Genomic DNA, 27,183 nt, shown 5'->3' on the forward strand with positions numbered 1-27,183 from the left:
TTGGTCGCAAATTTAGGATTATGTCGTAGTCATGCTGGGACGCTCCAACAGGACAACCGGATAAAGGAATTGATGTACGGAGTAGACATCTACCTAGATCGTACGAAGTACAGAGTACTTTACCAAAGCGCAGTCAAAGGTGTCGACTGTCCTTTTGGCTGTTGGCCGGAGATAGCGACCCACCATACCCAGTATCTCCGAGGAGCGAGCTAAACCTCTTATGGCATACCGTTGATTTCTTGAAAGCAAGCCCTGTGAATACGAACAATGAAGTCAGCAACGAGCATCCCCTCCACCACTTCCAGCGTAGGATATATGTTCTGGATGTAATGTCCCTGACTCTCTACGTTGGCTTATGCTTCTCTATTGCCCGGCTGCAAGGGATGCAACAGAATGCCCGTCCAACTGCGACAGCGCCTCGATTGCCACTACTGCGGCCGAAGGTCGAAACATAGCAAGAAGCAAGACCGCAAGTTCCAGTGTGAGCACTGTCTTGCGGTAAACTTTTTTGACGAGGTGCGGCGCCCTATCTGTCCACTGTCTATGCACCTAACTCTCCTTAGAATGGCGAAATCGCGGATGTTCCTGTGGAGGAGGCTGCGCCCGCGCAGCGCTTTGCCCAACCCGTCCTACCAGATCCCCTCGCAGACGACTTTTCCTCCCAAGACTCCGTCTTCTGTTCGACATGTCTCAAGAATCAGCACTTGTACACGTACAACCTCTCCCAGTTCCTTCCAGACCCCGAGCATCCCGATTACGAAAAACTGGAGGCCGAGCTTCCCGAGTATAAGAAAGGTCTGGAGCAACGCTATCCGCAATGCTGTGCTCGCTGCGAGCCCAAGGTCAGGGCGCAACTACATCAAGCCACATACAATGCGAGGAGCGACCATCTTCGGCGGGTATTGGAAAGGTCGCGGCAGAGGAGAATCGCTAGTCGCCTGGGCTGGAGAAGCCTTCTGGTTACCGCTGCAGGACTCGGATGCTTCTCTAGCCTGGCTATGCAGGTGGTCTGGCACCTTTATGGGTCCCAGGTCAGCGGATACAAGCCTATGCCACAGCTGCGTCCGGCAGACTGCGTTACCCAGCGACCTCTGGTTTCTGAGTGCCTGGACATGATGAAACCTCTGATCGGATTGTCTCTTAATCTAGCACTCTTATCTATCTGGTGGAATCCGAAGTGGCAGTACAGACTTTCCAGCCAGCCAGGAAGTTTAGTCGGTTTGAAGGAGTATTACTTGGTGCAGCTGGCTCTGCTAGGGTTGAGGTTCAGCGCTTGGGTTGTCATGTTTCATGCGCCTCTCGATCCCAAGATGCGGTCCATGCTTCATGCTTGCTTTGCGGTGGCGATCACAGTCATTGCAGGCTGGTCAATGTTTGGCATTATCGAGGTGAAAACCGCCCCTCCTGTTAATTGGCATGCAGACCCGGCTCCGTTACTGTCCAACAACCAGTTTGTTTTGCCTTCTGAGCCCTCCCAACCAGATCAGCCTCGGCCATTCAGCGTTGGGAGCCTCGCAACGCCACTGGCACCATCTTACCCAGCATGGAGACCGCCGACGCCTCCGGATGACACTGCAGAGTCGATGGACTGGACTCCCTCTCAACCGAGCTTCCAGCCTGAACTTAAGCAGCTGCGCTACAAATCCACTGAGCCGTCCCCCTTTCATGGCACGCTGCCAGCGCTGAGTGTGAAAGGTGTGTATAAAAATCCTGGTCAGAACAGAGTGGCCCAAAAGGAGGCGATTGGTCTACCTCCAGGTTTTTTTGATCGCCCAAAAAATCCAGCTCTGCCTTCGCGTCAGAACAAGTCAGCTAGTGATGCCATTGCGCAGCCGAAATTCTTCGGCCACGACAGAGACGCCGACACGGGCCTCGAAAGTATTTTCGGGACCGTCTTCTCGCTCCAAGATCAGTCTTTCGACCCAACTGCCACTGCACCGCGAGCTGTTGTCTCCACTTCAGCTCCGTCTTCACAATCGCCGGAAAGTCTGCGACCGCCAATTACTCCTCAAAATGCATCATCTGTGTCCATATTCAGCGGCATTTCCTTCTCCGCGGTCTTGATAGCGGTCGCCGTTTGGACTTTTGAAGCTACCGTCTCACCAAAGACCACGCAATTTGGCTTCTATGTTGTACTGATCAGTGTCTGCGTTCCTATTGGCCACGTGGTGTTACTTTTGACTTCTACCGGAACCTACGGTCAAGTCTCTCGTCTACTACTATTCACCATTGAAGCGGTCTTGTTGATCGGTATCGCTATGCTCCAAGAACCGTTCGGCGAGCTCTTTCGAGATCTCTGGAACAAGTTGGGCATCGCGGCGGTAGGGTTGTTATTGCCGCAAGAATTTCTGCAGATGCATCACTCCAGCACGAGCAACCGGGCTCAGGAGAAGCACGGAATCCCAGTTCAACCGACCCCAGAAGTCGTGGGCGCTGGCGACACTCACAGCCCACCAGAAACACCAGCACTCAGCCGCCGCGACTCTACGGAATCGATGGAGAGTAGGTCCTCGATCGCCACAAGCTCTACTGCCTGGGACTGGCCCACTCCAAAGCTGTCGAGAGGGCGTTTTGAGCTGCACGAGTCGTCAAATCCAACGCCAAAACCTCCTGGGCAGGGCGTTAGCTCGCGGGAACGACGGTCGTCTGACAAGAATATGCTTGGTATAGATACCCTGTCGTTGAGCGACCGTGCATCTGCTGGGAGTCCTGGAAATCGCGGTGTGAGAACGGGTGCTTCTTCAGGAAAAAGCTGGGGTCTCGAATCGTCGGGGACAAGCATTGCAGGGCCCCGAGCGAGACGGAAATTTTGAATCCCTGCATAGTATAGTTTTCCCATTTGACTGTTAGGTTTAGTACTGTTTTTTTAGGATTGCATAGCGAGGACAATTGTGGCGTCAAAAGTCAGCTTTACAATCATGAAGGAGCATGGCTTGGAGTTGCATAGGGCATCTTTGTGGCCTCCGGGCAAGGTTCCGTTTAAGTATTAACATGATTGTAAAACCTCATGAATCTCGTCAATATTATCCTTTTCAATCATTAAAGTTGATGGTAAGGTAATCAGCACGGAGTCATGCACCCTCTTATGTTAACTTTTGCTTGATGAAGAAAGACCGCAGATGTGAGAGCTGCCAGGCGCATGTCACACCGAGGACGGTCAACTGAATCAATGTCCACCGCACAATCTTTCCATTGGTGGCTTCGCTCTGGTCGCGGAATTCTGCTTCTCGTTCCTGTTACGCAAGGTGAAGTTAGACTGTGTTCATCTCCATCTACTGGGATGTAGCCCCCAATTGTGGTGCGGTGAGGTGGCATCTACATACCCGTTGGAAGACCTGCTCCCGTCGAATATCGGCCAAGCGACCATTCAGCTCCCTCACTTTGCCCACGATACTGTCAATTTTGCCCTTGTCTTCGCTCTCGATCTTGCTGGTCTCGCCAATGGCCATGTCGATGGTCAGCTTGACGCCGCCAATGGTCGCGCCGGCGCCAGAGAGCCAGCCGCCCACGCTGACGGCGCCGGCACCCGAGGGCTTGAAACACAACCGGTGCAACCCGCTGTCGGCGGCGCTGAAGGTGAATTTGGTCGGCGCGTCCGAGGAGGTCGTCGTCTGCGTCACCACGCGGTGGTCGTTGTCGAACGTCTCCTCCACGGTGATCTGGATCTGCAGCTCCGATGTCACATGGAAAGAATTCGTTTGGCTGTTCCAGGATTCGGCCTTGTATGTTCCTGCAAGCAAGCAAGAAATGTGGTCAACATCCTGACCCTAGATTGTAGGTGTAAAGAAGCAAGGCAAATTTTCCTACTAACCGACTACCAGCGTGTCCTTGGGCAAATCCTCGTAGAAACACTTGGGCGTAGTCCCGTCGAGGTAGAAGTACAGGGCGTGTGAGGAAGTAATCAGGGAAGAGAAAAGGGCGAGCGTCGCCACGAGGAGCTTCATCTTCGTCCGCTTGCGATGGAACGCTGGATGTGGCAGGACTAGTGGTGAAGACGGGGTTGTGGTCGTGGTCGTGGTCGTGATCGAGCGAGGGTCAATGGACAAAAAGTTCCCAGTTTCGGTTCAGGGGGAGACCGCGGAGGATGGGCTTAGGAGGCCGTGCCAAGGTGCCACTCACGTGCGCAGGGAAAGGAGGGCGTTCTGCACACAAGGCTCTCTGATCTTGCAGGCCAGGCTACGATTCACGTGACCCTTAGTCACGTGGCCGGTATTCTGCCACCTCCTGCGCTTCGATAATTCTGCCCTGCCGCTTGGTGAATGACCGTGGCTCCGCGTCCAGCTTATTCAACGCGTACACCGGACTGACCACCAAGCCGCTCCTCCGACATCAATAAGCCTCGTCGAGGCGGTTCAGTCACCTTGTGATCCCGTCTCAGGTCTCAGATTGGCCCATCATGGCGTCCACGAGCGACATTCGCGACATCATGAACCTGGGCCAGGCAGGTCCCCGGCAACCTGCGCCAAAGAAGAAGAGGCCGGTCGAGCCTCAGGTGCGGGTGACGGGAGTCAAGCGAGAGGTTCAGGCTCTCATGGGCGACTCGGTTCCTCCCATCGCCATCGTCGAGCAACGATCGTACAAGTCACGGCCGTCCATATCGCAGAAGTTGTTCAAACCGAGACATTGGGAAGAGAGACCATTCCAGCATGGCGCAAGGACAGACGGGTTGCAGCTGAGGCATTGGAAGCGCTCTGTTCCCGGATCGAACGTTCGGCAATCGTCAGTCGCAAACATGACTGCCTCGACCGACGTGGAAATGACAGATGAGCCAAGAACGCCCTCGGGTGTGCAGGATTTACACTTTGAGGAAGAGTTTCCTTCACATAAATGGGATGTCAAGGTGCAGGTTCCTTCGTACACAGACGAACAGTATGAAACCTTCTTGAAGGCGGAGGAATGGACAAAGGAAGAAACGGACTATTTGATGGAACTTTGCCGCCAGTACGATCTTCGCTGGGTCATCATTGCCGACCGCTACGATTCTGACCAGATCGTGGGCGCCACACCACCTCCAGAGACCGGCGAAGCGACTGGAACAGAAGTTGCCCGTAAAAACAAATATCCAGCTCGTTCTATGGAAGCGCTCAAACAACGATATTATGGCATTGCGGCCAAGATGCTCGAGCTACAGATTCCGGCGAGTAACATGACCCAGGCGGAATTTCAGCTATGGGAGAAGATGCGAAATTTCGACGCACGGACCGAGTCAATGCGGAAAGCCATGGCAGAGAAGCTCTTTGAGCGCACCAAAGACGAGGCCGACGAAGAGAGGGTACTCCTCGAAGAACTCCATCGCATTACCAAACACGAAGATGACCTCATGAAGATGAGGGCCGAGCTATATTCGAGACTTGAGCCTGTCCCTCCTCTCAGGAGAAATGAGGAGCAATCAACTGCCGTGTATCAAACCTCCGGAGGCCTGTCCATGCTGTTGCAGACACTTCTTGCTAAGGAGAAGAGGTTGAAGCGTCCTCCGGCGCCCAATGGTGCAGAAGCAGGCACCGCTGCGGCTACGCCCACTGATTCGTCGAAACATGACAAAGTCAGACACCCTAACCAGTACTCCCGGAGGGATACTTTGGATTCGCAAGCCGACGAATCGAGGCCGCAGAAGAAGGGCTCAGTATCTCAACCTAGTGTGCGTACACTCTCGCCTCAAGAGGAGGCGCGATTTGGCGTGTCACATCCACAAGAGAGACTCACCAGTGGAGTACAATTCCGGCATGAAAAGATTAATCGTCTCATGATGGCCAAGAGTCAGACGCAAACGGCCAAGATACAAGCTGCTTTGACCGAGCTAGGCATACCACCTCGGTTACTCATGCCTACACAGCGTGTATGCCGGGTTTTCGAGACCCTAGTCGGCGAGATCAACATCCTGCTGGATGCCAGGAAGGTCAATGAAAAGATTGCTACTGAGATCAAGGTCCTGGAAGAGGCGAGACGTATCAGACTTGGCCTGCCTGAAGAGAGAGAACAAAACCCTGCACCAGCTGTTGATGCTATGGATGTAGATTCTTCTCACCTTGTTGATAGCTCGAAAATTGAGAACGGCCAGGAGCATTTCACCAAGGAGGAGAACGATGCTAGGGGTGACGGCAGCACTCCTGCAATGAAGACGGAAGACAAGAGTGAACATGGCGGTCGTGATAACGACGAGACTACGATGCAGGTGGACGAGCGGCCTCACGAAGATGGCGATGCAGATGCTGACGATGACGGGGATGAAGTCGGTCCAAGCTCATCTTTGAAGCCCACAGAGAATGGGGACAACGATGAGGAGGAAGATGATGGACCGGAAGAAGAAGAGGACGAGGAAAATGACGAGGACAGCCATCGGACTGTCGCTCGGGCGGACAATGAAGATGAAGATGAGGACGAGGACGAGGACGAGGAAAGTGATGACGCGGACAACAGGCCTCAGATTGACAGTGGCGAGGATGATGACGAGGATGAAGGAACCAGCGAAGAAGACGACGAAGCCGAGGTCCAAGCCACCCCCCAGGACGACAGCGACGCTGAAGAGGAAGAAGAGGAAGAAGAGGAAGAGAGGGCTGAAGCCGAATCTGAGGAAGACGAAGGAGAGGGCGAGGCGGAGGAAGATGCTGCTGCCGAACAAGGTACCTCTGGACCAGAAGCCGATGACTCGGGCACTGACGGTGCGGAGGACGCGGAAGAAGAAGAAGAAGAGGAAGAGGAAGAAGTCGAAGGAGAAGTGGGTCAGGATGAGGAGGTTGAGGAAGAGGAGCATGTGGCGCACGAGTCGGCGTCCGCAGCTTCCCTCGGACTTCGTGCTCATAAGCGCTCTGCGAGTGTAATCTCTGCAGCCAGTCGGACGGGCAGCAATCGGAGTGGGTTGGGCAGGAAGAAGAGACGATGAGCATGGACATGTAGAAGAGGTTATATCCGTCAAGCAGCACAGCTCTAGGGGGGAGGTCAAGCAAGGATGAAATGTGAGACTCGAATCCACCAGGCAAGCCGGAAGCTCAAACATAAAAGCGCTTCCTCGACTGCCAGTCCCAAGGGAGTGACAAGAACAGTGACATGTCACTGGGATTGCGGAGATGTTAGTAAATGAAAGCGGGAAGAAATTTGTTTTGCCGAGTTTGTTCAATTCCCTATGAACAGAATGTGTCGGCCAGACCCTTCCTAGCCTTTTCAATGAAGCCTTTTCCAACTGTGCGCCTTTCTACGCCTCGTGCCATTCATCTGTATGTCATCCTCATTTTCCCAATATCATTCTTCAGTACGCCTCCTCCCAATGTCATTCTTCAGTACGCCTCCTCCCAACCATCATGTTGCCCCTGCCAATATGTCCGTCTCTGGCTCTCACACACCAGTTCCATTGGAACTCACGAGATGCCTCTGCATTTCAAAAAAGGTCGTCGTCGAAGTCTTGGGCATCCGTCTGCATCGCAGTCGTTATCCCTTCCTGGTCTTCCCACAGGTCGGCGAATTCTGTCACATCTTCCTCGGTCACATCCGCCTGAGTCTCTGCTTCGTCGAAGTCTAGGGCGTCCGTCTGCACCGCAGTCGTTGCCACTTCCTGTTCTTCCCAAAGGTCGGCGAATTCTGCCACGTCTTCCTCGGTCACATCCGCCTGAGTGTCGGCTTCATCGGCAGCCGCTTGAGCTGTTGTCGTTGTCATTGCCACAGTCGTATGTGTGGCAGCGGGAGCGGGGGCGGGAGCGGGAGCGGGAACGGGAACGGGAACGGCTGCAGCGCCGGTGGGGGCCCGTGCAAGGGCAGCCTTCTTAGCAGGAGCCCGTGCGGATTGTTTGCGAGCAGCCGGGGCTTTCCTGTCACTCTGCTTCGCAGGTGCAGATGCAAGCATAGCTGCTGCGCGGGCGGCTGCGGCTTGTTGGTGAAGCATCTCGGTCTCTGGACCGGGCAGGTGGCCTATTGCCCTGTTGAGGGCCTCGTTGCCGGAGGGTATCATCCACGTCATGGTCGAATAGTCTCGCTTGACACGCTTGGCGGGGCCGGGGCCGGGGCTGGGGGACGAGGTGTCCTCCGCCGAAGAGGTCGGAGGAGTTGGCAAGCGCCCGGCTGGCCCGGGGAGTGAGGATAGAGAGCCACTGTCGCTGGCTGCATATACCGTAGGAGCAGCGCCCTCGATGTTATGCGCCGCAGGAGAAGAGTGGGAAGAGGAAGAGGAGGAAGCGATAGGGCCAGGGGTCTGGTTGCGAGGAGGAACTGGAGTACCGCTCACTGGGTTGTAACCAGACACAACGGGGGCGGGCGTATCATCCTCGTCGGAGTCGCAGGTTAGATCCACCGTTTGCCTGGGTGTGAGCCTTGGAAGCAGTAGTGGGGCGGACGGCTCGTTGTTCTGGGGCAGCTGGCAACTAGGATCGGCCAAGATCACCTGGCCTGCGTGTTGCGGGTTGTGCGGGATGCGCCTCATGTAGTCCTCCATGTAGGGCGGCATTGGGTTCGAGAAGTCGGCGAGCTGACCGGTGGTTGGGAGGAAAGGCTGAAGGAGGCCATTCGGTTTGACTTCGAAGTGGAAGTTGCCTCGGAGCATGTTGCAATAGGCCTTGAGCCTCGTGTTTTCCTGCAAGAGGCGGACCCCATTGCTTTTCGACTTTTGAAACTCCGTGGCGTACCTCTGGGTGACCCCTCTCAACTGCCGGATCTCTGTGGAGTGCTTTTGCAGGAGAGCTTGGTATTGTTGGCGAAGGACATTGATCTCTTGTTGGAGGACGTCTGTCTCAACTGCCTGTCCCTGCGCCATGGTGTGGTCGGAGCTGTGCTGCTGGAAGGCATTGAGGTTCCCCTGTTGCTCCATTTCTTGGTGACGACGTTTCGTGCCATGTTGAGAATGTAGGGATGGGAGGGAGTGGGCTTGTAGGGTGGGCTGGTTTTCACCAAAAGCGAGGTACTGATCAAACTCTGCACTGGCATACGCATACCCGGCCGGGACCTGGGCGGAGGAGTAGGGATGCTGGGAGTCCATGGTTGTTGGTCAAGGACTGTGATGGTCTGCAGCGTAGTAAAGTCTTGAGGGTGGAAAAGATATCTTGTGATCGAGTGCAGGGCTAACGTGTGATGAAAAGAGTATGAAAAGGTCGAGGGAGACGACAGCAGGCCTTATAGTCAGAAGGCCTTGAACACTTCCACAATTATGGCTCGTATCGACCAGGACCAACACAAGGTACACTGAGCTAACGCCCCAAAACAGCGATTTCCACTCGGAGGTGACTGAGACCAGAGACCATCCAATTCAGCCTCGTCTGGCGCTGCGGAAGTGGGGTTGTGTGAACAATGGTACAGCCACTTGAATAGGATCTGTTCTACTATTGTGGGTGCAGGAGGAGGAGGGTGCGGCAGAAAGGGTGTGGCATGCTGGAGTGCGAATGACAATCACCAAACCACGTGCGGAAGTCGCGCAAACAGTCAGGGAGGTCGTCCTCATCCATAGATTCCAGGCAAATGTGTTTCAGTGACCCACCGGTTCAGTAACTTTCCTCTGGTACAGCCAAGGTGCCCGTCCTCTCAGAAGAGGCGATCTTGGGTGGTGTCCGGTGTCCGTGGACGCCCTGAACCTACGTGAATTATGAGGAGGACCTCAACAGGGTGCTGTGGCAAGCCGCCACAACATACGCCTCCAGCCCTCATGCTGGGCTGCCGTGTAGATGTAGATTGTGTCATTAGTCACTCAACGTCGCGTGCTCCTTTTGTGCAGAGTCAAAGACAAACGAGGCTCACGACGTTGATATTGACTTGTCGAAAAAGGCTGAAAGACATCCAAACGGGGAATTTACGCGCGATAAGCGGCCTTAGCGACCTTATCGATACGGCATGTCCTATTGGTCCGGATGGAGAGACAAGCTTTGCACGGTTTATCCGGCCTGCCAGTAAGCACAAGGCATGGAAACTGGCCATTTTAGACTCAAAAAGTTAATTCGCTCGGCCTCTCAGGCTCAGGCCTACTTACTACCTAGGAATTAGCCCTCCTCTCTCTCCCTCCCTGCCACTGCCACAGCCCCCCGCATCCACATCCACATTTGGTCCGCGGGAATCATGAGGCCTTGAGCACCTCACCTGTGACGGCCTGCACCAGATAGAACAGCTGGACATGAGCAGGCAGTATGAGCGTCATTCTATGCACTGGTAGGGCCTGCCAAGTCAAGTCGAATCACCTCGTGAATTTTGCTAACCTCTGTCTCCAGCTGGCTATGACCATACCATCAGGTTCGCCGCGTCTTGCCATCCTCACATCCTCCCACCGATCCCCCCGACTCACTTCTATCCTTTAGGTTCTGGGAAGCCCTGTCAGGAATATGTTCGCGCACTATCCAGCATCCAGAGTCCCAAGTTAACCGACTATGCATTACGCCGGACAAAAAGTATCTCGCCGCAGCCGGGCGGCATATGGTGCGGCTGTACGACATCAAGTCCTCGAATCCCAACCCTATCATGCAATTTGAGGGACATACAAACAATATAACGGGGGTCGCTTTTCATTGCGAGGGGAAATGGATGGTCACGAGCTCGGAAGACTCGACGGTCAGAGTCTGGGACACGAGGTCGGGCCAGGTACAGCGCAACTACCAGCACACCCACCCCGTCAACGATGTAGTCATCCACCCCAATCAAGGTGAACTAGTGAGCTGTGATCGAGGGGGCAACATTCGCATCTGGGATCTCGGAGAGAGCAAATGCACCCACCAGCTCGTACCGGTGGAGGATGTCTCGATGGCCAGTGTTAGCGTGGCCAGTGATGGCTCTCTTCTGGCCGCTGGAAACAACCTGGTACGGATTCGAGTTCTTCACGTCTATTCAGATCATCCGTTGACCTTTTTTGATCTAGGGTGACGTCTACATCTGGCGGATGTATCAGAACCATGACTCCACCACCCTCCTGCCCTGCCGCGTCTTCAAAGCTCACAAGGACTACCTCACACGTCTGTTGCTTTCACCAGATATCAGACTCCTTGCGACCTGTAGTGCAGACCATACTGTACGAATCTGGAAAATAGACATGAACGAAGAACACCTCGAGGCCATCCCAGAGGGGCCAGGCAGTTCCAACCCCGATGACCCAAATCATCAAAGCAATGGCTCGCCAAACCAGTATGTCGTGAACGGCAACGGTACCAGTAACGGAACAAGCACGCCAAGCTCAATTTCAACTCCTAACCCTATCGTCTCCGGCGGCTTCAGCGCAATCGCGAATCCCGACTCACGATCCCAGTCCTCAGGCAGCCTAACTTCCACTCCAATATCCCCTGCATCTTTCCGAACCCTGACTGAACTCATCACCCAGCGCCGGCCTCTCCCTTGTGACACCGTCCTCGACAACCACCAGCGGTGGGTATGGGACTGCGCATTCAGCGCCGACTCTGCCTACCTCGTGACCGTGTGCAGCGACCACTACGCTCGTCTGTGGGAGCTCGGTACCGCCAGTATCATCCGGCAATACAGCGGTCACCACCGCGGTGCCGTCTGCGTGGCTCTCAACGACTACTCGAATCCGCCCTAGAATGGCTCGGATTGGGACCCCTGCGATTGGGTGCTGGAAGAACGGAGACAGGAGGGAAAGAAGGGCGAGGAATCCAACGAACTCCTTGCTCAACGCTTCCAAGACGATTATGTGCAGCCGGAGGAAACCCACGACAAAGCCTCAGTCAACCACATTGCTGACCGCGACCGTCGATCCTTTATCGTTCCTGACACCAAGTCTCATCCTGCAGCGTAAGGCTTGTCAGACGACAGACAGCACTGGTATGAAAAGGGGGTCATGCTATGCAACCAAAGTGTAAAGAAGTGTGGTCTTGCAGCATTCCGAGATGAGGTTCACGTTGGTATTTTATGTATCTCATTATTCCCATCCCCAAACGGGAACTCAGGCAAGGCACGCGCATAACATTATTTTATGGGCACGACAACGAGGAGCTACACGGGGTTTAATCCTGCCATACGAGTCACCCCACTCAATCGTACTCAAGCATGGCTCTGGCATTACGTAGGTATCTACGTGTAATAAATGCACTCTGCTGAACTCGAGCTCTCGGCACTCGTCTAAAGTTCGTATCTTGACGTTTTGTTTCGATCCCGCCCTTCTCCGGAATCCAAGTCTCTGATTCATTCGCCCTATTGGCGCGGTTCAGCCAGTGTCCACATATTAACCCCAGGTTGACTCAATCGCATCCATGAACTTCTTGAGGCCCAGGTCCCCAGCAATGGTAGCATTACAAGCCTATGACTCGACCATCCTGAGCACAAAATTGACCACCACGGCAGCCAGGAGAGCAAGGGTCAATACGGTGGGTCCAATCCGGTCGTCGAACCCGCCCTGGCCTCTCACTCTAATGCTCTTTGCCCGCCAATGGAACGTGAACAAAGCGTATAGCATGGCGCCCATGGCCACCAGCGTGAACAATCCTGCCGAAATGCGACCAACTGAATCACCAAAGTTAAGAAGACCGACGGCAAGGCCGCCGAGGATAACTGTGAAGTTGAGCCATGAAAGGAAGGTTCGCTCGTTGGCAAAGAAGACTTTGGGCTCTACCCGGGTTGGGAGGGCGATACGTTTGCCTAGGAATGCGCGTTAGCGGAGGCAGACGAGAATGGCAGTAGCAGTATATACCCGGGGCGCTTTGGAGAAGCGGTCGCTCAGACATGTTACGGTCGATGTTCCGATTTTCCGATGTCGTAGAATAACGGGCTGTACGGTAGGATTGATCTGAGGACACCTTGTGGTTGGGGCTAGAGTGGATCGTGCTGGCTTGGGTCCTCCAAGGACAAGTGGTTCTGCTGGTTGGATGCCTGCTGTTCGTTTCGAGGTAGCCGCCGGTGATTGATCAAACTCTGAGAGTTTCGGGTTGCAGGACTCAGAGAATGCGATCCGTCACTGGACAATAACGCTGAGCGATGCCGTCCCTTGGCAGTGATATCACTTTGTTTTATTCCCACCTCCTGCTGATCTGTATTCACAGATCCAGGGCTCTGATTTTGAGCCACTGGAGTCGGTCCGGACTGTGATGTCTTGCTTCCTTGATTTCCGCGATTAGGGACCGGTACCGAAGCTCTTCCTGGAGACTCCAATCAAGGCTCGAATGTGCTGTAATTAAATTGCTTCTGGGAAGTTTGGAAAGAGAATCGGTGTGCCCGTCGAGCAGTTGTGGTACAACGAAGAGACTGAACGCCGTCCGCAGTGGGTTGCCGTGGATATGTGTTTGCTTTCTGCCGGGCGCTCCAGAATCACAGCACAACAACTCACAACCAAAGCATGTCCAACTATGAGAAGAATAATACCTGGACCTCAAGGATATACACACAGTAAGTGAAGTGCAGCTTGGTAGACCGAGTTTGTAAGGGAGAAAAAGGAAAGCTTCTTCTTTTCTCATTCCGCTTCGAACGAGACCTCACGTCCTGCCTACTTATCGCTCTGCGGGGCAAACCAGGCGCAAAGCGCAGCACCTGCTCGCTTTACAACTTCTTATTCGTTGGTTCCTGTGGGAGCAGGGGTTAGACTGGCAGGGCACGTGCCGAGCTGCGCTTCGCAGGTCAAAATGTCGACCCTACTACGGAAGGTCAAGTCGACCATCAACGCCACAGCATTGGATCCACCAAGTAGTAGGAACGCAGACACGTTGGCGACGAGAAGCCGACCGCAGAAAGTACCATCTGAGTGGCGGCCTGAGACATTTCTCGACCCATCCCTCGTTTCTAACAATCCCGCACGTCAGAGCCAGCCTGAACACCCCCACGCATTGACCCAGTTTCGCAGACGACTCAGCAGAAAAGCCTCGACCTTCAGCCTTCGGACGAAACGTTGGAAAGCTGAGCTAAGAGAACGGAGACAGGAGGGAAAGAAGGGCGAGGAATCCAATCTTGCTCAACGCTTCCAAGACGATTCTGTGCAGCCGGAGGAAACCCACGACAAAGCCTCAGTCAACCAGGTTGCTGACCGCGACCGTCGATCCTTTATCGTTCCTGACACCAAGTCTCATCCTGCAGCGTCGGCACCTGTATCCCAGACACAAGGAGAAGACGCAACGCCGATTACCGTAACCGAAGCTTCCTCACTTCCTCAATTTCTACAAGACTTCATCCGCAAGACACAAGAAGGCTACATTTGCCTGGATCAGGAGGGAGGGAAGATTTCAGCTAAGATGGCCTCCGAGCATACTTCTGCGCCGCCTGTACCTTACACTCGTCTTAAGGAGATAACAGAGAGCGTGAGTGGAGACCACTGGAACTCGAACCTCTATACTCCGTAGAGATATGCGAAACTGACATCTAGACCTACCAGGCATGCGAGGCCGCTCTTGCAGGTGTCCAAGCATATTCGCATCCAGATACAGAATCATGGAACACGACTATTATCAATAGCATTCTGGGCGCCCTGGTCGAGGAAACGACACAGAAGGCGACCGCTTCTGGATCGGGGACAGGTCAACCTCAATTCAAGTATGTCGTCAACAGCACAATCATACAGCATGCGGCTGCTCCGTCATCGTCCAGCGACGATACCAAGAAGACAAGTGGTCGTCGGGGTATGCATGCAGCCAGTGGAGCGTATTGGAACAACGAAAAGGATGGCATGTGGAGTTACAAGTATCCCGGTGCGGACAGCAAGGGGCTAGATGTGGTCGTCGGCATCATCTGGGTCTGGGTTGGGTAGCCGTCGACCTCAAGGGCATCATGTCAGCCCGGTATGGTACAGCGGTTCTTGTTAAAATAGGCCCAGAAGTTCGGCATTTGTTCCAGGGACTTCACTCAGGGCCGGTATTTGAGGGCTGAGAGTGACCCGAGGCAATCCATAAATATCTCAGGCAGACGACGCATACAGTCAATCGTGAAAATGGTTTGGCCGCACTGTTCAGCGATTGATCGCGCTTGGTTGTCTACTGAACACTGTGACCAAGCCTGACTGCATCTATGCCCGCGGCCTCGCTGCCGTGCCTGGAATTGGACGCAAACTTTATGAAATCTGATAGTCATTCCGAAGCCAACGATGGTAGCCTAGACATAAAGCGGCGGTCATGCCTGGATGGCCAGGCAGTCGACATGAGAAATGGCATTATTGCGAGAAGTCCTGATGAAGGCACCTGGACACCTGTAGTACAACCTTGCCGTGAGGGGTCCTTTAGCACTCAATTCTTCACCGAATCTCTCGCTTTGGTCGTCACACTATTGAACGCCTTTCTCACCAAGAGCATCTTGCTACCTACCACTTTCTCCGGCTCCTCATTCCACGCGTCCCACTTACTCTTTCCTTTCTTCAACATTCATCGGGACCGAGCTTATCGTGAACAGTTGTTCAAGTTCAGCCGTTCTAGCCCTAGCCCAAATGGGTAAATACAGAGAGGTGACCAAGAATGCGGCTGCACAAAAAGGGATGATGCCCGGTCGCGGTCGAACGCAGGGGCTGGAGCGGCGGAGCCCCATGAATGTTTATGTCAAACTTGAACTGGTGTTGGCGCAGGGGTGTACTCCGTAGCAGCCCAAGCTCGAGTGCAATCATCATTGGTCGGCGGGGTCAGCAATGCCCATTGAGGCTGAGAGACATGGCAGAGTTTGCAGCTGAGCGTCCGGTATCCGCATGACCCGAACAGGGTCCCATTGGAGGAGCGATGCATCAATGCAACATCCACTCACCAGTCTTGCATATGCCATAATATGCCGTGCAGATGAAACGTGGGCGATCGATTCCTGTACTGAGCCCGTTGGCGCTTGTGGCTACGCACCAATCGATGCGGACGTCCACTTCGGTACTGTATTCCAGGCATCGACCATCGACCATCGACCATCGACCATCGACCATCGACCATCGACCATCGCTCGAGGGATGGGAAATCTACTCGCGGCGCCAAACACGTGAGGTTAGAGCGGCATCACATTCTGCCCTCAACGAAGGCAGCACGCCGAGTTACCAGCGAGTTCAAGTTCTCTTGGGAGACGAGCAAAGAGTAATACCTAGTACTAACATGTACCTATATAAGGTAGGTAGATGATGCCCAGGCACAGAAAGCTTGAAACCCTGGATAGTCTTGGTGCCTTGGTATATAACGCCCCGTAACGGGCCTTCGAATATAAGGTAAATATCTATAGGCTGCCCTTCTTATACCTCATAGCTTATATCTTCACTGCAAATACTGGTTTGAGCCAGGACGCCTATAGGCTTCTGAAGACGCGTCTTGTCGCTATTTCTCTTCTCTATGTAAATCCTGTCTTACAGCTCGATGCTGACATAGTCTCACAGAGAGATGTGCAAGCACTTTGTGACTTCTTTACTGAATAGGAATCTATCGACAGCCACTAAGTGATACTCCTAGAGTTCATAGCGTACTTCTGTACGTAGTGTACGGAGTACGGTGCGCGGTGGGTAGATTGTTGGCGCCGCTCTACGGAGCACCCCTTAGTTACCTGCCGCTGGTCTCACCGTGAGCACGCATCTTCAAGCATGCGTCATTGTCATTACCTAGGGGGTTCTCTGCTTTCTCACAATTACGGGTGGAGCACCGAGCATGTTATTGAATCTGGTCTAATCAAGCGAGGCCCGCCGTTTGTAGGGTTGAAATGGAGATCAAACATCCGTATGCCGTACGGAGTACAGAGGAGAGCCAAAAAGAAAGTATGGTAGTAGGATCCATACCCCTTTCTGGATGTCTACCTAAGGTCACGTCGAACAAATGTTCTACGCATGCGAATATGAGAGGGCCTTTGACGCACAGTCCCCGTGGAGGCCCGCGGAAAGACGGGGACACCGAACGGGGACACCGACGCAGATTGAATTCCGAATTGCTTGGTCTGCGTGGGAGTGTGATAGGATGGAAGGTATTGGCGAACTAGGTAGGCGCTCAGTACCAGAATGGCAGTAAAACCGTTATGGGCCTTGTCTCGCCATATGATAATTCGTGGAAAAAGTCAATGAATGATCGAGAAAAATTTGACGTCTTTTTTTACACTTACTGCATAAGGTAGTCTGGTCAGTGGTCAACTGTCACACTCTGGCACCAAGACCAAGGTTCCTCCAGAGTCCACAGGGCTGAATCGTCACTGTAACGCCATCCGCGGTGGCTAGACTTGATGTAGTAATGGGCTTCCTGCGATATGGAGCTTGCTGGTGGGTAAGCTGAAGCCATGAATTTTGTTCTGTTGGTGCTGGTCGCCGACCAGTACGGAGTAAATGCGACTCCGCTGCCTCGTCCCGTTACCCCCTCCAGAGTACAGAGTAGGCAAGGCGGTTGTGATTTGATCGCAGCCTCACGTGGAACGTAGAGGTTGGCTTCACGTGTTCACTAGCAGTAGTACTGCGCATGTGCCTGTCCACCGTCCAGGGTCTTCCGTGGTTCATCAAGTGCCCCATGACATGACCGCTATCGCCGATCTAGTCAAAGTTTCGGGCTGGAGCCGGAGAGAGGTACGTAGACCACACCCTGCCCATGAAGACCAGCATAATGTACATGTATCTTTGCTCTACTCGCGTGCTATGCACTATGCTGTGCACTGTGCACTGTGCGGTCTCAGTACTCTGTCGAGGTAGGCTGCAGCTTGATAGCCGGCATCCGACAACGCTCGGCCGGGACCGTTGTGGGTGGAGATGGTAGAGAACAAAGAGGAGATTGGAGGGCGGTCGGGCAGGTGGTACAGCCGTTCGTGAATGGCGCACGGGCTTTGGGCACGTCCTGCCATCAACGATGGACTGCAGTAATTGGTGGCTGCGTGGGAGGCTGGCACAAGCTGGTGGGAGTTTGTTGTGCGCCTCCGAGTCAGTGGCTTGTAGGCTTGCACTGTGCAGGCACCGCAGGGAGTTAGAGAGACGTGCCGGGGAAAGCAGAGCAAGGCACCGGCCGGAGTACGGACGACGGACGACGGAGTCGGAAGACCAATACCTTGCTAGGTGCCTTGTGTTCGCAGAGTGTGCCTTCTTCTCCCTCAGGGACTCCGTACTACTACTGCAGGCTGCGCCCTCAGATCGCTTTCGATGGGACTGTCCGCTAGACCTCTTCGGGCAACCCCCCTCGCCTACAACCTCCTGCTGTGGAAATGAAGCTGCGCTCTTCGTGGTCATCCAACCATGCCCTGCAGCCTGCAGCCTGCGCCCTACGCCTTTCTGCTCCTGCAAAACAGACTTGCATCGTGTGCCTGGTGCTAAGGATAGCAAGCGACCATCAGCAGCTCACCCGCGTGGGAGGATCCCCCCAAGACGGCTACGGCCCCGTTGTCAGTCTTGCTGCAGCGCCATCTGTCAACTTGTGAAGTGCCAGCCTCAGCCGAGTCAGCCGAGCCACTCATCGGGTTATAGACTCTACACTGTCACAGCCCACTACTAACCGATCAACAGATTCTACCAGATCTTCGCTCCAAGCCCGTCCTCTCATGTCCTGAGTCCCACCAGGTCCCTAACATCCAGCTGTACAGGGGTCGACATCGATCTGCCACTGCAAACGCCAGCGCCTCTAGTTGTTACTCCATATTCCAGCTGAGTCTCTCTTGTCGATCCAGCTCCATACTCCGTTCCTCCGTACTCCGTACACTGTATAGAGTATCCGTACACCTGGCTACCGCAGTCTCCCCCGGTTCCTGCTAGCCAGTCTAGCACATGCAAGCATCTGACCACCCTGAACCGTGAACAGAGATTTCTTCTGCTTACCGAGTCGATGCGGAGAAAATTGGGTCTGCTGTCTGCTAGGGCCCACAAACCTAGCCGTTACGGCCAGCCTCGAACGGTGAACGGCCTGCAACTGTGCAACTACAGCCATGTCTTCACCGTCGTCACACCAAGCTACATAATCCTCTGCATCGAAATAGGACTAGGCGCTGGAACAGCTGAAGACCTCAGCCGACAACAACATACTTCACTTGCTCATCCAGGTTGCGTTCTAGGGGCTGGCCCTGCAACAACTGTACTGTACTCCCTACACCCAGCACAATGGCCAAGAACGGGTATTTCCAGTTAAGTTCTTGGAGAGTCCCGCGGCTGAAGGGACTTGAGGATCCACCGGGTGCATGGCTTGTTTAGCGTACCACCAAGTGCCGGAACGAGCGACTTGTAATAACTAACTACGTGATGGGTGGAATACAGGTCCCAAGCTGGCCTCTCAGGCTATTCCTTTTGCAGCCTCCTGGCTTGCAGAATCTAAGATCCCATCCACCCTGAGGTTTCCATCTGCACGGCACAATAAATGTCTCTTTCACGAGGAACCAATCCACTCTCACACTGTTCAAGCCGGCCCCTGGCGAACCGCCCTGCCGACTGGTGGGCACCGGCGATCGAGCATCTGACAATTCGGGATTTCGGCTTGAGGATTCGTCAAAGACTTTACCCCTGCTCACCTGGCGGGTGGGTATCTGTTCTAGGAAGCTGGATGGAGAGTCTTGATCAAGCATTGCATCTGTGGGAACTATTGCCCTTGCAGGCCTCGACACTATCTCTGTCTAAACTCCTGCAGCGTCTGATCCCAGGAATGACAGGTTAAACGGTGCCCAACTAAGGCTGTGGCTGACTCTATCTCCATTTCGCGCTTCGGAGAATACTGCCCTGCTTGCAGAGCGGAACGCCAATTGCGAATACTCAAGAGTCTAACGTGCCGCACCTTCTGCCTGTCACAACACAGACCCAGCAAAGTGGCCGTCTCCCCACAGATATAGGGCAGCTCCTGCTGGACCCTACGACTCGAGCGCCGCTTGTGCGGTCTGAACTTGACATTAACTGTCTGCCGACGCACCAGCGAGTGAAGTTCACTATTCGCAGCCCGACCGTTGCGCTATTTCCTCAGGGTCCCTTGTCGCCGCCCAATCAAACCTGATGCACTCAAATTGTCCAACTGAACTCATCTCCGTTTGATGCTGAACACTTCAGTCTGTTCATATCACCGTCGTAATGACGAACTTTTAAGACTCTCAGCTCTGAAACCTAGCTCTGTCACTGGAGGACAAGTGGTGGTCGCCAACTCATTGCTTTTGCGGGTCATCCCTTTCGCGCCCGGCCTTACGTACTGCTGGTTCGGGACCGTACCCGTCATCGCCTGATCTGCGAAGAGGTACTTGAATGATGTCGGTCGCCACAGAGATCATTCATCAAACTAAGTTCAAAACAATTGTCGTTGCCAACATGTCGGAATCAGGCAGTGAAGCAAGCAAGGCAGCGAAGAAGAGGTCGGTCTAGCTATCTCTCTCTCCCGAAAGACTACTAATCCATTCGTTAGGGAATATAACCGCAATGCGCAGCGCGTGTTTCGTAAGTAGCACTTGCGGCTCCACGCCCCAGCGGTTCTCTATCGAAATTGCCTTTTTATGGCGACTGATTTGTATCAGGTCAAAGGCGCAAAGAACACTTGAGCAAGCTTGAGGCCGCCCAGCGTGAACTCAACAGCATCCAGGTGGAAGAAGTCGAACGACTGCGTCGCGAGAACCAGTTGCTCGCCCAAGAAAACGAGACTCTTAAGGCGGCGTACGGGTCTCAAGCCAGTTCACCAGGACTGAATGAAGGTCCTAGTGAATTGAGGGGCTCGCCTTCTGGCTACATACACTACGGAGCAGGAGCAGCAGTAACAGGCGGCTATGTAGGTCCAGCCGGACCGTCTACAGCTTACGTGCCTGCGCCTATGCCAGCTGCTCTTCCCCCTCCAGCAACCTCTCCTCTATCTAGTACCAGCCACGACCCCGCAAACCTAGTGGTCGTGGTGCCGAACAACATCCGCGAGATTCGACGATCACTGCATCAACTGTTCGCACCTTTACTCGAAATACCAGTCATTTCGAATCCACAAAGACATCTTGCTACTCTCGCCGCATTAGAGCCATCATTACCAGCCTCATTAAGACCCAGCCAATTACAACTGTCTACTCCTCATCACGCCTACATTGATATGATACCTTCGCCCAGCCTTAGGGCTCGACTGATTGCGATCGGACCGGCAAACGCCAACACTTTTCTCACGGAAGCTTGCACGATTGCCTGTGACATTGAAGATACAGGACAAATGACTATATGGGGTGAGGACTGGCTGAATGATTTTTCGTGGGAGTTTTCTGCCAGCGTGTTAGAGAGATGGGGAGGCTGGCTCCTGACCGCCGAATGGGGTCAGAGAGCCAACTTCTGGCGACGCCAGAGAGGCGCGCCGATACTCCCAGGGTATGAGTGATGCGACTTTGCTGGCATGTCAACAGCCATTCTTCCTACACTACGGGCACCATCCTCACAAGGAAACGAATGGCTCCTCCTGTTGGCATGAACTGCCGGACCAACACCTTTTCGAAGATGAAATGCTTTGACCGCGTTTCATTTTAGGGCCCTCGTCGAGCACACTCTAGTCGGATGTCGTGAATTTTGGCTGCCTGTCTGCAGAATAAGCGGGTTGCGACATGCTCGAAGTTGCACTATACTGTGCGAACTTGAGCAAGGACCAGCCTAACTTCACACTCCTTGTTGGAACATGGCGCCGGTCGCCTTTTCAATACACAGATTATCTGTTCGTCCTCTTGTACCATATTGTCCTGACCATTCATGTATTAGCACAACGGTTTTTTTGTATTGCCTCTTGTCTATCAGGGTCGTCTGAAATCCTCTTTACAAAGGGCAGAACTTCTGGCAAGTCCAGCTCTCGATTTACTCCAGGTTTTATCGCGTCGAACCGATCGGCGGAGAGGATAGATATTTCTTGCAAGGAGTTTCGAGGTCTCAAGCCTGTCGAGAATCCATGTTCGCCGGTGTTTATGGACCGCTAGACATGAGACGAGGATCTCGACCACGGCTTCAAGGGCCTTTTGCAGGCTTTCGGAAGAGTTTTGGGGCTTTGCAGGTCATGGTCTCGAGAGAAAGCGCTCTTGTCTGGTTTTAGGCAGAAACACGCAGTCCTGCAGCCTCCGAGACGAAGAATTTGTTGGGAATCTCTGGTGTCAGGCCGTTTTACGTACAGAGCAGGTCCCAGCTTTCACCGCCCACATGAACCTTTGAAAGCGTTCATCTCACAAACTGTCGGGGATTTTGTTCCCACCAAACTTGTGACAATGCCCTATTCCCTGCGCCTCCGAAGACATCCAAAGAGAGTGCGAGTCGACAAAGTGACACTGTCGGCCACCGCAAGGCTCAGCTCAGCGCTGGACAGCATCGTTCCTACCACATGCGCGGATCTCTGATGACTGCGGATTTCGCCTTGGAAAAGAAAAAACCGCGCCCCCAAAACGCTCGAATTAGGAAGAAGACGGAAGGCACACAGTAAACCAGGGCGGCGCTTGGTTAGATATATATGGCTGGGGCGCTTAGGTTTTGACGGGTTGTTTGAGTTGGACATCACTACCCCCCGCCTGAGCGTTTGTTCCAAGAAGCGGACAGACCAGACCAACGACCAACTGGCCTGGTAACGACGGATCGGATCCGGTCCGAAGAAGGGAGGCGAATAGTATCGACAACCCCTTCTGTCCAGCCTGCACAGACAGCAGTCATGGAAATACGGACGGAAAGATTGCAAGAAGAGCAACTACAAACCGGTCCAAATATACATGCGCCCGGGAAGAGGAGGAATCAACTTGAGATTGGGAGATCGGGAGATTTCATGAGCTAAGGCTGGAGAACCCTGTCTAAACTATGTAATGTCTTCAAGTACCACCCACCCGGCATACTATTATTGTACAACACGGTCCAGGTTCCAATGTCCTGCGGCAGCCCCTGTAAATATAAACAACAAAGCAAATTCAAAACATGTCTATCACACAAGACAACAAGATTGAGTTGGGGGTATCAGTTCCGCAAACGCCGCCAATAGTGCTGTATCATAATCCTTTTGTTTTCTTTTTCATAACATCGTGGGAATCCATCTCCTTTTGGTTTCGGACACCATTTCTCCCTGTTCCATGCGCTAAATATGCAGAATCGAGTGTTAAGCTCGAGAGGATATGCCATGAAAAGCGAGATCATTCTCCGCCTTCATATTTCGTACAAAGAGAATTGGCAAAATCCGGAGTAAAGTGGATCCAGGGTTCTCGTGTAGGTCCACCAAATATGCTACCGGTAGTTCGACACCGATATCGTCGCAGCTTCGTGGAGTAGATCGCCAATCGGCTGGATTGGACAATCCCATTCCCGGTGGGCGTTTATGCAACTGTCCCTTGGTTCGGCTTTCCAACCTCCAGCTCCAACGATTCTTTGTCTGCCGCAACAACGACTGTGGCCGTGTCTCCCGTCTTAAGCTCGCCGCGAATGATCTTGTCTGCCAATCTCCGGCCAATCTCGTGCTGAATCAGCCGGTTCAACGGTCTGGCACCGTACCTCGAGTCATAACCTTTCTCGCACAGCCAGCCTTTGACTTCGTCCGACATCTGAAGCGTGATCCTGCGGTCATCAAGTCGGTCCTGGAGTTCCTTAATTCGAATATCCACGATATCTCTCAGCGCGGATCTCGACAGTTTGTTGAAGATGATGAACTCGTCAATCCGATTGAGGAATTCGGGCGGATAGCTCGCCTGCACGATTTCCATGACCGCCTTCTTCTGCTCAGGAGCCACGGTTTCGGAGTCGGTACCCGCGCCCATCAGGACTTCGGCGCCAAGGTTACTGGTCAGGACAATCAGCGTGTTTCGGAAATCGACCTTGTGACCCTGGCTGTCAGTCAAAAAGCCCTCATCCAAGACCTGCAGCAACAGGCTGGAGATGTCACGGTGTGCCTTCTCAAATTCGTCAAACAGCAGCACAGCGTAAGGCTTCCGCCGCACTGCCTCTGTGAGCTGGCCGGCGTCTTCGTAGCCCACGTAGCCTGCCGTGGCACCGATCAGCCTTGAGACGGTGTGCTTTTCCTGGAACTCAGACATGTCGAATCTCACAACAGCGGTCTCGGTGCTGAAGAGGAAGTTGGCTAGCTGTTTGCAAAGTTCGGTTTTGCCCACACCGGTGGGGCCGAGGAACATGAAACTGCCCATCGGACGGTTCTCGCCACTGAGGCCGGCTCTCTGCAGACGCACCGCATTGGCGACTGCAGTGAGTGCCTCGTCTTGACCTCTGACATGTTCTCGCAGCTTGTCCTCCATCTTGATCAACTTTTCCACCTCCCCGGCCATGAGCTTGTTGACCGGGATCCCCGTCGTGCGGCTCACGACGTTGGCGATATCGTCGGCAGTCACGGCGTCATGGATTAGGGTCTCGCCGTTCTTGGTCGTAGTGGCGACTTCCTCACCCTCTTCCGGCAATTGAGCCTCGAGCTTAGGAATAACGGCGTACTGGAGTTCTCCTGCACGTCCGAAGTTACCCTCCCTCCTCGCTTGATCTAATTCATGCCGTGCTTTCTCCAGATCTTCCTTTGTCTTCTTGATGGTTTCGATTTCCGCCTTCTCGCGGTTCCAGATTTCGGTCAACCTGTCGACTTCTTTCTGCTTCTCTGCGAGGGTTTCTTGCAACTTCTGCCGACGTTCCTTAGACGCAACATCGGTTTCTTTGCGAAGTGATTCAAGTTCGATCTGGATGGTCATAATCTCACGATCGAGTTTCTGGATAGAATCAGGCTTGGATTCCTGCTGGAGTCGCAAGGCAGAAGCAGCCTCGTCGACTAGATCAATGGCCTTGTCGGGTAGGAACCGATCGGTTATATAGCGGTTGCTGTAGGATGCGGCGGCGACAAGAGCCCCATCGGTGATGCGGACACCATGGTGGACTTCATATCTGTCTTTGATACCACGGAGGATCGAAATGCTATCCTGTACAGAAGGCTCGCCAACCAGGATAGGCTGGAAACGGCGTGCAAGAGCAACATCCTTTTCGATCAGGCGGTATTCGTTTAGAGTCGTGGCACCACAGCATTGTAGCTCGCCACGGGACAACGCTGGCTTGAGTAGATTGCTGGCGTCGATGGAGCCCTCTGCCTTTCCCAGTCCCAGCAGGGTGTGAAGCTCATCAATGAAGAGAATGACCCCACCCTGGGCGTCTTCCACCTCCTTCAATACTTTCTTCAACCTCTCCTCGAAATCACCTCTAAATTTGGCACCAGCGATGAGTTGTCCTAGGTCGAGAGAGATGACTCTCTTGTTTTTGATGCTCTCGGGGACATCCCCTCTCACTATCCTCTGTGCAAGCCCTTCAAGGATGGCGGTCTTGCCTGTGCCTGCAGCACCTATCAAGACCGGGTTGTTCTTTGTTCTGCGGGAGAGGATCTGAATCGTCCGGTGAATTTCGCTATCTCTTCCGATGACGGGGTCAAGTTTGCCAGCCTTGGCTCGAGCCGTCAGGTCCACCCCATACTCTTCCAGTGCTGGTTTCTCTTCTCCTCCTCCCATATCCATTCGATGTGTGCCACCCGGCGGGTGAGGTCTTCCATTGGCATACGTCCGTACTGTGGAAAGGGCAGGTAAGACTGATCTAGTCACTATTGTAGGCCTTGCCGTACTGGATATAAACGGAGTGAATGCGGTCCGTCGTAACGGGGTTGAGAATGAGCGAGTTGATATGGCTCGTCGAACGAGCGACGACTTTGCTGTGTTCATAATTGCGATTTTGTAGCGCCAGGCGCTTTTTCCCAGGAGTATTATCGGTAATCTAATAAGTGAATAGACATTCTAGCCAAATGAAAAGGAGGTCAAAGGACAATTATGTCTGAAATGAATCCGCGCACTTTTGGAGACTTGGTTCTGGAAGTCTCGAGAGGCATCGAATTCAAAAGGAGACTAGTCTGCCAAGGCCATCTGGGCGCCGCTTTTAAGACGCACGCCAGCGGCCACAGTAGTCCTCCGTACACTGCGTACAAAAGTAGCTCAGTACGCCGTAGACTCTAGGAGTATCACCCTGGTGGCTGCCGACAAATTCCTATCTAGACTCAAAAAGTGCTTGCACATCTCTCTGTGAGACTGTGTCAGCATCGAGCTGCAAGAGAGGCGCCCGGCGAAAACCAAAAAAGAAGGCCTGCTTATGCGACAGCATGTTGTCCTGTCGGCGTCCGTAGTTTCTCCAAACATTCAGGACGATCTTTGTCCGATTTTCCGTCTTTGTTATATGTACCCTGTGGTCAGTGTCGCAGACTGAACACTTGAATACCTCAACTTTTTCTGAGCCTGTCATTTGCATAATGTTTTGCGCGAGGGTCGGCCATCTTTCCTTCCAGCCCGGTTCCTCAAACAGATGGAGGCATATCTGCGAATTGAAGCGAGTGGACATGATCGCTAGTTCTCGCCCAGACTCTGTCTCTACCTCTAACCGGGTAGCAAGTATAAGCTGACCATCCACGACCCGGGCCTCACTTTCTCGTAGGTAGCCGTCATAGTCCTTACCACTCGCAGATAGAAAAGCCAGAGGTAAACCGTAAGCCGGCCCATACTCGTAGGCTCGGAGAACTAGGTCGATAATTTCCCGTGTCACACGAATAATATAAATACCTCGTGGCCGTATAGCGAGAGTGCCCATCACTTCATTTTCATCATACGGGCGAGAACGATGACACGGACATCGGTAGTGACAACGTTTTCTTCCTCGCCACGCAAATAGCAAGCCGCATGAGCGACATGTCAAATATTGCGGGCAGTCGAGTTCGAGGAGGCGTGAAAACCGTAACTTGGAAAGCTTATCCTGAGGAAGCGCAACGTTGATGTAGAGGCCGAAGAGGACACGGAATCGTTTACACGAGAGACTGAGCAGGAGTTGAGACTCATTGTCTAGAAAGCTCGTGATTTCTAGCACTAGCTCGGTCGGAAGATTCAGGAGCGGGCTGTGACATTGCTGGGTGCCCTTTGAGCTTTTCATTAGCACATGAAAATAGCTGCTCTTCGAGGGAGACTCACGAGTCCAAAAATTCTTAGTATATAGGCCAAAAGCCGCTGGGGCAAGTGTCTGGGATTCATCCGTGATAGATCTGGGGCAGTAGGGAAGAAGAGAAGAGATATGGCGACAAGACGCGGCTTTAGAAGCCTGTAGGCATTCTAGCTCAAGTCCAAGTTCGAACTTAACGACGCTGAAGGGTTGTGTACCTACCTAAGGTATAGGAATTCTGTGCTTATACTAGTAAAGACGTAAGTTATGAGGCACAAGAAGGGTAGCCCATGGATGATTATATTCGAACGCCCGTCCCTGGGCGTTATATACCAAGGCACCAAGACTAGCCTGGGAAACTTTAAAGTCAAAAGCTCACTTCTTCGAGGGTTTCAAGCTTTCTATGCCTCCTAGGTAGGCATCATCTACCTACATGAAGGTATAAATGTTACGTAGTAGGTAGTACTCTTTGCCCGTCTCCCAAGAGAAGTTTATTATGT

General features: G+C 53.3%; 10 protein-coding genes across 10 annotated transcripts; 5 read left to right on the top strand and 5 right to left on the bottom strand.

Moving 5' to 3' along the window:
- Positions 1–393: 393 nt before the first annotated feature.
- A1O3_09957 (uncharacterized protein) lies at positions 394–2,813 on the top strand (the record flags this gene model as incomplete). Its single annotated transcript, XM_007740048.1, has 2 exons — positions 394–516; positions 564–2,813. The coding sequence occupies 2 exons, from the start codon at positions 394–396 to the stop codon at positions 2,811–2,813; spliced, it is 2,373 nt and encodes a 790-aa protein (XP_007738238.1).
- Positions 2,814–3,083: 270 nt separating this feature from the next.
- A1O3_09958 (uncharacterized protein) lies at positions 3,084–3,944 on the bottom strand (the record flags this gene model as incomplete). Its single annotated transcript, XM_007740049.1, has 3 exons — positions 3,084–3,233; positions 3,324–3,730; positions 3,812–3,944. The coding sequence occupies 3 exons, from the start codon at positions 3,942–3,944 to the stop codon at positions 3,084–3,086; spliced, it is 690 nt and encodes a 229-aa protein (XP_007738239.1).
- A 452-nt stretch (positions 3,945–4,396) lies between these two features.
- Positions 4,397–6,880, top strand: A1O3_09959 (uncharacterized protein; the record flags this gene model as incomplete). Its single annotated transcript, XM_007740050.1, has 1 exon — positions 4,397–6,880. The coding sequence occupies one exon, from the start codon at positions 4,397–4,399 to the stop codon at positions 6,878–6,880; it is 2,484 nt and encodes an 827-aa protein (XP_007738240.1).
- A 492-nt stretch (positions 6,881–7,372) lies between these two features.
- A1O3_09960 (uncharacterized protein) lies at positions 7,373–8,959 on the bottom strand (the record flags this gene model as incomplete). The annotated part of the gene is made up of 1 exon (XM_007740051.1): positions 7,373–8,959. The coding sequence occupies one exon, from the start codon at positions 8,957–8,959 to the stop codon at positions 7,373–7,375; it is 1,587 nt and encodes a 528-aa protein (XP_007738241.1).
- A 1,135-nt stretch (positions 8,960–10,094) lies between these two features.
- A1O3_09961 (G protein beta subunit-like protein) lies at positions 10,095–11,488 on the top strand (the record flags this gene model as incomplete). The annotated part of the gene is made up of 4 exons (XM_007740052.1): positions 10,095–10,116; positions 10,176–10,197; positions 10,263–10,758; positions 10,817–11,488. The coding sequence occupies 4 exons, from the start codon at positions 10,095–10,097 to the stop codon at positions 11,486–11,488; spliced, it is 1,212 nt and encodes a 403-aa protein (XP_007738242.1).
- A 717-nt stretch (positions 11,489–12,205) lies between these two features.
- On the bottom strand, positions 12,206–12,629 carry A1O3_09962 (vacuolar transporter chaperone 1; the record flags this gene model as incomplete). The annotated part of the gene is made up of 2 exons (XM_007740053.1): positions 12,206–12,543; positions 12,596–12,629. 2 exons carry the CDS (start codon positions 12,627–12,629, stop codon positions 12,206–12,208), a joined length of 372 nt encoding a protein of 123 aa, XP_007738243.1.
- Positions 12,630–13,520: 891 nt separating this feature from the next.
- On the top strand, positions 13,521–14,635 carry A1O3_09963 (uncharacterized protein; the record flags this gene model as incomplete). Its single annotated transcript, XM_007740054.1, has 2 exons — positions 13,521–14,189; positions 14,255–14,635. The coding sequence occupies 2 exons, from the start codon at positions 13,521–13,523 to the stop codon at positions 14,633–14,635; spliced, it is 1,050 nt and encodes a 349-aa protein (XP_007738244.1).
- A 5,436-nt stretch (positions 14,636–20,071) lies between these two features.
- On the top strand, positions 20,072–21,104 carry A1O3_09964 (uncharacterized protein; the record flags this gene model as incomplete). The annotated part of the gene is made up of 3 exons (XM_007740055.1): positions 20,072–20,115; positions 20,166–20,197; positions 20,275–21,104. The coding sequence occupies 3 exons, from the start codon at positions 20,072–20,074 to the stop codon at positions 21,102–21,104; spliced, it is 906 nt and encodes a 301-aa protein (XP_007738245.1).
- A 1,948-nt stretch (positions 21,105–23,052) lies between these two features.
- A1O3_09965 (heat shock protein 78, mitochondrial) lies at positions 23,053–25,221 on the bottom strand (the record flags this gene model as incomplete). The annotated part of the gene is made up of 1 exon (XM_007740056.1): positions 23,053–25,221. One exon carries the CDS (start codon positions 25,219–25,221, stop codon positions 23,053–23,055), a length of 2,169 nt encoding a protein of 722 aa, XP_007738246.1.
- Positions 25,222–25,753: 532 nt separating this feature from the next.
- A1O3_09966 (uncharacterized protein) lies at positions 25,754–26,647 on the bottom strand (the record flags this gene model as incomplete). Its single annotated transcript, XM_007740057.1, has 1 exon — positions 25,754–26,647. A coding segment is annotated over one exon (894 nt), but the record flags the coding sequence as incomplete, so codon positions are not given.
- Between the last annotated feature and the right edge of the window lie 536 nt (positions 26,648–27,183).

The sequence above is a fragment of the Capronia epimyces genome (assembly GCF_000585565.1).
Source record: "Capronia epimyces CBS 606.96 chromosome Unknown aczIQ-supercont1.10, whole genome shotgun sequence".
NCBI classification, from domain to species: domain Eukaryota; kingdom Fungi; phylum Ascomycota; class Eurotiomycetes; order Chaetothyriales; family Herpotrichiellaceae; genus Capronia; species Capronia epimyces.